This window comes from Branchiostoma belcheri, unplaced genomic scaffold (assembly GCF_001625305.1).
Source record: "Branchiostoma belcheri isolate BF01 breed outbred unplaced genomic scaffold, Haploidv18h27 scaffold5, whole genome shotgun sequence".
In the NCBI taxonomy this organism is placed as follows: domain Eukaryota; kingdom Metazoa; phylum Chordata; class Leptocardii; order Amphioxiformes; family Branchiostomatidae; genus Branchiostoma; species Branchiostoma belcheri.
Window position 1 is genome coordinate 5,627,608 of NW_017804131.1, and position 10,133 is coordinate 5,637,740.

Consider the following 10,133-nt stretch of genomic DNA (forward strand, 5'->3'; position numbering starts at 1 on the left):
ATAAAACTAGAAAGGTAACATTTGCAAGGCAAATGCATAATGTTTATTTATCATATTAATTACCTTCGCATATTGTTAATTCATACTCAAACACATTCATAAATATGGTCAGACAGGAGACTAAATCCCTCCTGCTATAAAATTGCAACACGATGAAACCCAACACTAGTTACCATGGTGACAGACACAACATTGGTTCAGATCATGGAGGTCACTGGTCGGAGAAGAAGAAGAGGAAGAAGAAACTGAGTAAAAACAATATGTTCTCCTACGGTAAACATAAATATGAGGAAAGACGGTAGGGGGAGGCATAACTAAGTGAAATTTGTATGCTTTTATCGTTAACAAGAAACAAAAGAAAGGGATACTAGGAAAATGGATAAATATTATGGATAAAGCACTGCACAGAATATGCAGGATATTGCATATAGATTATTTCCAAAATCAATATCTCAGTGAGTAATATTCTGATATTGAAAATATTGAAGTGCGACCGATTTTAAAGAGCCCGTTGCATATAAAAGAAAACCATAAAAATCGGAATTACGACGCCTTGCAAAATGTATACAAAGTTATGATTATATGGTGACTTTACGATATACTCGGTAATCAGATTTTTACAAGTGAGAATCCACAAGAGAGCACAATAAACTGGGAGCTTCACGGCACATGGTTACGTTATTACGATCATGCTGTGTTTAATATGCTGGGATAGGAAAGTGTTTCAGACTGGCTCACATTATAATTGGTATTCCATGTAAAAGCAGGCAAATTCAATCATTATAAGCTTTCTTATTCTGTATCCTTCAAGTTATTGCCTTATAGTTTTAGACATAGCTATAGGTTTAGACAACTACCTTTCATAATGTAGATTTTCATCATCATCATGCAGATTTTAGTTATTTTATACTGTGTTTCAATGTTCTTTGATGTTTCTTACGGTAAATTGCAATTATCCTTCGGGCATGTATTTGCAACAAACTTCATTATAAGCTGTTAATATTTGCACTGTCGTTTCGCTGCCCTTTACTATTCTACGTTAACGTTCAATAAAAAGCTGTGCAGTTTATATGTAGATTAGAGATGTTTTAGAGGGCCAACTAAAAAGACAATTCCTTCTAAGAGTATTTCGTCATTAAGAAGCTTTCCAGGCAAATCCAGGGGATTACAAGAACAAAAATGCACTTATCGTTTGTTTTTGTCTTTTTACAGCCTGAACATTAACCCAGGATTTATCCTTGGTGCACTCGAGTCACAATACACGGTGAGTGATAAATTTGAGATTGATGATTTGTAAAAGTACAAAATTTGAACACTGACGACCAATCGGCTGTGCCTGTATGTGCATATGCATGTGCGTGTGCATGTGCATGTTCATGTGTATGTGTGTGTGCATGTGCATGTGCATGTGTATGTGCATGTGCATGTGCATGTACATGTGCATGTGCGTGTGCATGTGCATGTGTGTGTGTGCATGTGCATGTGCATGTGCATGTGCATGTGTATGTATAGTATGCACGTGTGTAAGTCTATGAGTACTTGCATGCAAACCATGAATATAGTAGCCTTACTACTAATAGTTATATGAAGATATTTCCTGCGTTTGTCTTGTGTAATAACCACATTTGATTGAATTGTATTTGCAGTAAGTACTGACAAGGATGGCGAGACGTTACACTATTCCTCTTCTTCTGCTGTTGGCAATGGTGGAACATCCAAGCCTCATGACAACTGCCCAGGGTGTTCCTAGTGACATCACAACAAACAGCAGTTTGGAACTGCAGAATACGACAGTCACTGTGACTAAAATTTCCAACACAACAACCATGCCCAATACCAGTCAACATACCATTCGTGAACACAGTACGAAACTCGCTGACAATGACACAAATTTGAACGAATCAAACAACTCGGTGTCTCTAAACTACAGTGCACAACATAGCGTTGAACTAAATGAAACATCATTGAATTCTAGTCGAGTAGGAAATTATTTTAGCAAAAGTAAACTGAGAGATAAAGAGGTAGAAGGAGCAAGACAGTTCCTTAACAAATTTAGAAACTTATAGAGATGAGGCAAACGGGACAAAAGTATCAAATACGACCTACCAGAAACTAGAATGGAACGGGGGACCAAATACAACGAATAGAGGTGGGTCGAGAACTCCTCAGCCTTTTATTGATAAAATGTCTACAACCATGCCAGAAACAAGTTACAGCCTTGAGGAAGAAAGTTTATCGACAGCCGAACCCACAGAAGGTCACGGTTACATTCTGGTACACAACACGACACAAAGGATTATCTGTGAGTATGACTTTGAAATCGGCTGTTTCCGTTCCAATGACGTCTACAACGGAAGTGACGTAGATCTGGCGGGCATTGTGGTCCTGATCAAAAACGTGACGTCAAGCTTAGCCACCATCGACTGGCGAGACTTCAACATATCCCAACCGTTCCCGGAACCATTTTACGTCTACGTCGAATCCTCAAAGTTCAGCACGGAAGTCAGTCTCACCAAGAAATCCGGCGAATATGTCTTCAAGGGTCTTTTCTCTGGAGAGACATACAACGCTTGCGTTTCATCTGAAAGATGGGTGCAGAGAAATAAAGACTGCACTCCTTGCTGCGGGGAGTTTAAGACAGCGGGGAAAGATGACCATATCTATGGGTGGCCTCTGGTCAACAGGCTGGCTATCGTCATAACAGCATTTCTGTTCATTATCGTGATGTGGGGAGTGGGGACCGCATGTTACTCAAACGACTACACGTTACTGGTGGAGGAATCGGACTTTGCTCAAACTGGTTATTGAGTTCTCAGTATACTGCCTGAACAATAATGTAGGTAAAAAAGGTCTACCCGTGCTATGTACTGAGCATAGGGTTTGGTGCCCATGTCCATTTCCGTAGCCCTTGGGCGACACACAATTGTGCAGGGCACTACAGCAGGGGGCTGGTCCGCTGGTAGTGCTGTGTGCTTGACCTTCCCACATTCTTTCTCATATGTGCTGAGTGCTAAGCAGAGAAAGAAGTGTGTACCATTTTAAAAGTCTTTGGTATTTGGTATGACCCGGCCGGGTTTGAACTCACGACCCCCCGGTTACAAAGCGAGCACTCTACCAATTGAGCTATTGCACCGGTCATATAATGTACGTAGCAGACTTTGAAACTGTCACTGTGCAGCAGACCAAACTTAAAGAGCCGTGGGTAAAATTTTGGATTGTATCGAGAACTGGACGGGTCCGGTCTGGTGCACATGGTTTTCGAACTGCAGAGGAATAAAGAGACGTATTGCTGAGGGAAATTTCGGTGTGTTCACGTACTCGTACAACCAAGCTGGTGTGTTACGCCGAGTGTCGGTTATACCACCGGCTATAAAGATACAGATACAGAACCAACGGTCGGAGTTACCGGCTTGGTTAGCGAACACACGTGGCGAACCGCATATATCATTTATGCAAAAGAAAAGCTAAATAAAAGTCTGGCCGCAATACTAAATGAAAGTATTTATGAAAAGTTGCATTGGAGGTCAAACTTTGTATATCTGCTGAGAATGATGATAGTAATGATGATGTACTTGTCGGTTGCCACTCTCACTTTGGACCATCCAGTTACATGTCATAGTGTTCTTTCATGACAAATTGAGGCAAAGGCGGTAAAGAATCACCATCTTCCAACGGTCTCATAGTCTGCCGAGAGTTGAGAATGATGTGCAAAGTAGCCACCACGTCGGCAGAGCGTACTGCGCCTGCGAGAAATCAAAATTGTTTCTTTTTTTGTTGGAAATTTTGGTCAAAATTTTTGGATGTTTGGTCAATGTTGCAGAATTTTGCCGTCAAAATTGTTCAAGGCTTTCGTTGGATGTTTGGTCAACGTTGCATCAGAATTTTGCCGTTACAGACAACATCTTTTCCGACATTCAACATTTGAAAACTTTAGACGGATTTTTATCCGTAAGTGCGGGAATACAACCTTAAACGAAACGTTTTGCCGAAGTGCTGTACGCAATAAATTACAGGTTTCGCGCAAATAAAAATTCTGAAAAGGCGCAGTACATTCTGCCGATCCGCTGCCAGAACAATGCAAGTATGATGTGAAAAGATACCTCAGACATCAAATGTCACCCTGCCAGTTATGCACATAACATCGTACGGTTTTTACTGTGACGAAATAAGGAAGCGTACCTTTCTACTGTTTGCAAAAAGGATAGTAAATAATACCCAGATATATCTGTTACATATCAGTACCTGTGTTGACTATTGCACATACGACTCTAGGTCACAAGTTATGTGTTGTAAAGAAGGGGTGTCAGTGTTGGCTTATGAACAATGGAGATTGATGTTGCTACATACGTTGGCCAATAAATATGTAACACTCCTGTTACTTGCTGTATGTAATTTTCATGCAACAACTAACGCTAAAACAATCACGTCAATAGGACATTTATAAAGTAGAAAATGGGCAATTTGGTAAAACTGATTAAGCTCAGTCATTTGGTGACTGGGAAAAATTGCAATTCTTTACGTTTAGTACAGGTGCAGTAGGTTGTGGATACGTATCTTGGCATGCCAATGTTGTGATATGCTCTGCCTATCTTGAATTTCATTTATTTGTTTTCGGTACATTGTGGGATACGTATCTTGGTATGCCAATGTTGTGATATGCTCTGCCTATCTTGAATCTCATTTATTTGCTTTCGGTACCCTTATATATATTTATATGGTTTCTGGCACATTAGAACTATTCAGTCTTTTTGATGGTCAATGTGGTGTGGTTTCTACCATATATTCTTTCCCATGACTTTTCCGTGACCCTTTGCCATACAGATAGCCGCTGTACATGTAACAGTGTATGAACCTTCGGTAAGTGGCTTCGTGAAGACGCATTATTCATGGTACGTTAACCTCCGGCTATCGTCTGGGGATCTCCCATGTTAGTTCAGCAGGGAGCAGCGTAGGCATTCTAACGTTAACGGCACTCGAGGGTGCAACGAGAGAGTTTTCTGATCCGCCTTCTACGTGAAACGCATACTACGAAGGGCAGATCGTCAGTCGTAGGCGTGAAGGTCTAGGATGTTTGGCCTCTGAGTGTTAACATTAATCGTGGCTCACCTAGTCCACTCTTTGGTATGTACTGGAGCAAGCTTATGATAACATGTGCGTCAAGTTGACGCCTTTATTTTTTTAATTCTAATTATATGGTGCATTTTTTGTTTTCACATCAGCAGGTTACGTTTTTCTGAGTGTCTGCGTGTTGGCACCTTGCAAAGTTTGCTGCAATTCATTATTAAAGCATTGTTTCAATGTAACAGTACAGATAACCAATTCAATACGGTCCTTCTGTTGTCTATGCACTGACCTTTTTGATTTGGAAGGAAAAGAGAAACGTAAACGACATTACTGACGTATTTACGATGTAAGCTGAACGATGATTTTCATACCTAGTGGAAGTAAAAATCAAGGGAGAAATGGAAACACATGAAAACGAAACAGTCCTGCACATTTCACTTAATGTTCACGGTAGCAAAAGTTCACGGTCTGAGAAAAATGGACATGTTCACGCAACTATATATTCACGGTGGGGACAGTTGCAAGGAAAAAGAAAGTCCAGGGATTATTTGTTAACTGTACTGATAAGTTCACGGTACAGAAGTGACAGTGAAAACAGTGAACATAACAGTATAGTGAAAAAAATAAGGAACCAGAACAAGCTGCTAGGAGGACCAAACTCACACCACTTATTTCTGACAGGAAAAGCTATCTGCCACCAAAAAGTCAAGACCATAGCATGTTCAGGACAAAAGATACAAAAACCGGAAGTTCTGCTGCAGTACCAAGGTCATCCACCAGGAGGCTCATATTTGACCTTGACCTTCGTCTTCCTAAGACTTACCAACATACCAAATATCATCATAATCCATAAAGGCGTTCTGAAGTTATGATGACCACAAAGTTGCGGAAACACAGACAGACAGACACACAGACAGACAGACACACAGACAGACACGCCAAAAACAATACCTCCATTTTTCATGGAGGTAATTACAGTATCGTAGCGGTGATGGCGGTATTCTTATCTTTGCCTGCCTTATGCCTTAGGAGAAGATTGCCCAGCCTGTGCGCTAGAGGCAGACTAAATTGGTACATGGCATCCCTGGAGCCACTCTGAGAAACGGACAAGCATTCCCATCGATCGTGAATCAAACCCTGCCGGATTTTCAGTCGCCCTGCAGATGGAGAGTAAAATTCATGGGCTTTGGCCATGGAGGCATTGTTCCCGCAGTCGTGCCAATTACCCATTAAATACGCTTAGTGTTTACGTTACGACAATTTAAAATGATCCTATTATGGATGTAATAGTACGAGTATTGTATATATATGGAATCCATACAAAAAAGTGATATAGACTGAATGTTGTACTAATCCACTTTAATTGATTTAGATATCATACAAATAGTACGTTACGTAATTAACTATTTACACCTACTTTAAAATATGCCTTGTAGCCATACGCAGAATTGAACACATTCAGATTTGCCATTTAAGAATTTTGCTAGGTTCAAAATCTAGTTAAGTTGAGAATATAGATTTATGTGTGGGAAATGTCAAGGAATTCAAAATATTAAATATTTACGGAAACGCCATCTACAGGGGTAAAAATTGCACTCCTGTAAAGTAACATATTCCAGTGTATTCATAAGCATTTTGATTCAGAAACAATGTGTTGCAATAGAAGGCATCTTACATGTCACAATATATGGCGATATGGATTAGTTGCTGTATAGTAGATGACCATATCGGCAACGTAACTAATCTCCTGATAGGATTAACTTACCCTAGATTACTTGGCTAATCTTGTAACTTAGGCCTTGTTCATATGAAACCATCCAAACCGCGATTCGGGTAACTCGCATATTTCACATCTGGTCCACGTGCCATACATTCCTTTCAAACCGTGCCCGATCACGATTCTGCGAAACTGCATTCATTGTTGCTTGATGAAAACACACAAGATCGAGGCGCTTTCAATGTGATTTGGAGCGTTCAGATGGGGTCACTTGAAACCGGCTTCGGGGGAAACCACATGTAAAGCGCCTTCACTGACTTCATATGAACAGGGCCTTATAGAATCCAGAACTAGAAATCTTCCACAAGTAGATGATGTTGAATGTCGTCCGTGTTACACGCCACAGTCAGACCCCACATGACGATCAGCAACAGAGCGAATGTAATACATACGGACACGGCATGTATGATCGACAAAATCGTATCATGCAAGCTTGTATCTTTACAACTCGGCTGAAAATCCACACAGACTACCCCTCTATCACTGATTGCTTCGTTGTGCATGACAGCGACCAAACATACGTTGTAATGTTGGCGTGGTTGCAAACCATTAAATGTGAAGCTGTTGCGGGTGCTGGTGCTTATGTGGTCCCACCTAGAGCCATCAGAGAAATACAGCGACGTTACAACGGTGTCGTTGACGTCTACCGTCGACCAGTGAACGGTTGCGGACGTGCCGATTGTTTCTCCGACTGCCAGCTTCAGTTTTGATTCCTGACAGAAGCGCCCCCTGTACAACGCCGTGCAAGTGCAGGCGAGCCCGCCGTTCCCTGTGGTACACGTGCCGTTGTTCTGACACGCGGCAGTAGAAGAAGATTTACACATTGACCCGTGACTCGTGTAAGTGCTGTGATCATTCTCCCCCGCGCCGGATGAAAGTCCTGACATTTGGGGAAGGCTTACTGCTTCGGTTACGTTAATGAAGTCCAGCAATCTACTCCCCTCCTCAATGTCAACGGCGGCGGCGCTGATGTTCGACCTTGAAGCTCTTTCAGACAGCGACGACTCCAACCTGTGATATTCCTGCGTGTTTTCAGTAATATCTGTAGGATTCTCTTCGACAGGACGAGGAATATTTGTCGAATCCTTTGCCGCTTTTGTGGGTTCGGATGAAACGTGTGTATTGGCGTCATCCGCGGTGAAATTTGTATCGACAGAGGGTTGCAAAGTGCTTCGCATGATGAGTAATTTTGGAATCAATTTAGGTCCATTAGTAGTATCTAACTCTGAGCCCCTTGCCGCCTCCTGCATTGAGCTGCCAATTATCATTAAGCCAGGACTTGTGACATTGTTGCTCCACGACCTTTTGGGAGATGACATATGCGTAGTCTTGCTCCCAAGAGAGTCTTCAGCATCAGAGATCGACATAGCCTTCTTTGAGAAACCAAACTCTTCTGTTGCTTCTTCGTTGCTCTTGACCGTGGCCTTCGTCCAAGCATCAGTTGGAAGGATGGCATCTTCAGGACCATCGCCTTCCATGTTGGCATCGTCAGGCAGTCCTGTCGGTTCTATCGTTACAGTTTCTTCCATTTCCAGTTGTACCTTGTCTGTGGCATCTGCCTCTAGGTTTGCATGAGTTGTTGCAGTAGTTGTGCCATCGAGGTCATTGGTGAGTGGGTCTCCGATGAAGGATTGCCACGAAGAAGCGATGTTTGTTTCGCCCTGGATGGCTGCATCCGTTGGGGATGGTTGACCTGAGAATGGCTGGATGCCGTGCGTATATCGTGGGCTTCCTGTAGGTGCTGCAGTTGCTCCCAACAATTGCTCTAAACTCGTCCACGAAATGACAACAAAGACAGAGCTTGCGTACGCGAACAATTGCATGGTGGCTGATCCGGGATCACGCAAAAGCACGTCTGCAGTTCAGGAGTTCCGCCCTGCCACAGCCAACCCGTGGTGACTCCCAGTGTCGGCTGTAATGAAAACCAGTGCAGGAAGAATAAATGTGCATTAGAACAGATTAAATCATTAATAGCCGCGGCCTGCTCTGATTAACACTGATAAATCAGATGCGATGCGTGCGCCGCATCCTGCTGACTATGATAAAGGTTGGGGGCAATGCCTCGGGCATACATTTAGGCGGATTTGTTAGCTTGCAATCAAGTAGAGAGACATTTTTCTTTTAGTGACGTTTTTCCACCATGTAATTGTGTTAATTGTGTCAACGTTTAGATGTATAATAACTTTGTCAACTGTTAATTGTTTCAATGATTTGATGTATAATAACAAAGTTGAAATGTCGATAAAAATATAATTTTTAGCCTGCTTGTTTCTAACCACTCGTTAGATCTAAAACCTACTCTATTTGAAAATCAAGGCTTCTTCAGCTATGAGCAGAGAACGTTAACCAACTTCCATTGTAACACCATATGAAACTGGCAGGGGGACCCTTTGATAATATATTACAGGCATCGTATGTGCATGTGGTATGCGTAAAACACGTTATGCAGGCACTCGATAGAATGGTATCGCTAGTGGTATAACTTTTGTTAGTGGATTTGGTGTGAAAAAATGATAATAGAACGGAAATCGATGTGTATGTGTTATATAATATGTAGCACAATGTGTTAACTCCCATGTGACACAGGGAATAACTAGGAATATATGTACACAAGACAAAAGAAGCATTTGAATGAGGGACGATGTACATACAAATTACAAATTACTATGCTACCAAATGTCGTGTTTTTAATCGCCTTTACGTCAACGACATTTAACATTCGTCACACGTAAATGTCTCCCATTTGTGTCGTAGCTTCCTGGTTAAATGCCAAACGTTTACATTTAGACTGGCTGCAATTTGTTACAATGTCAGGCTGATGAAGAAATGAGACCCAAAATATGAAAACCTGTCACCGACACAATATCGCAGAGTCCCTGCACAATATCAGAATGATTGGCGCTCTTGGGGGAGGTATGTTGTCAGTATCATTCCACAGAGAGCTGATTCGGATAGTAAAGACATGCATTATTAATCTATATGACGTGGAAATCGGGAGCTCCTATTGGTCGCCCGAGCAACTACGTCACGGGGTCACCTTGTCAGGGATTTCTCCTAATTGGAATCATTACAAATTTAAAGCGTGGTGATGAAATAATGTGAGCAGGCACGTCCTGCATTAGCAAAATGTACCAGTTTTCATAGGCCGTGTTCATGTGAAGTCAGTGAAGGCACTTTACATATGGTTTACCCCGAAGCCGGTTTCAAGTGGCTCCATCTGACCGCTCCAAATCACATTGAAAGCGCCTCGATCCCAAACCACTTCTAGAGGTGGTTTCGAATCGGTTTTCCC

General features: G+C 42.0%; 1 protein-coding gene across 1 annotated transcript; it reads right to left on the minus strand.

Moving 5' to 3' along the window:
* Window positions 1-2,471: 2,471 nt before the first annotated feature.
* LOC109479701 lies at window positions 2,472-8,760 on the minus strand. The gene is made up of 2 exons (XM_019781691.1): window positions 7,363-8,760; window positions 2,472-2,621 (listed from the first exon to the last, which is right to left on the minus strand). The coding sequence occupies exons 1-2, from the start codon at window positions 8,662-8,664 to the stop codon at window positions 2,472-2,474; spliced, it is 1,452 nt and encodes a 483-aa protein (XP_019637250.1). The 5' UTR covers window positions 8,665-8,760.
* Between the last annotated feature and the right edge of the window lie 1,373 nt (window positions 8,761-10,133).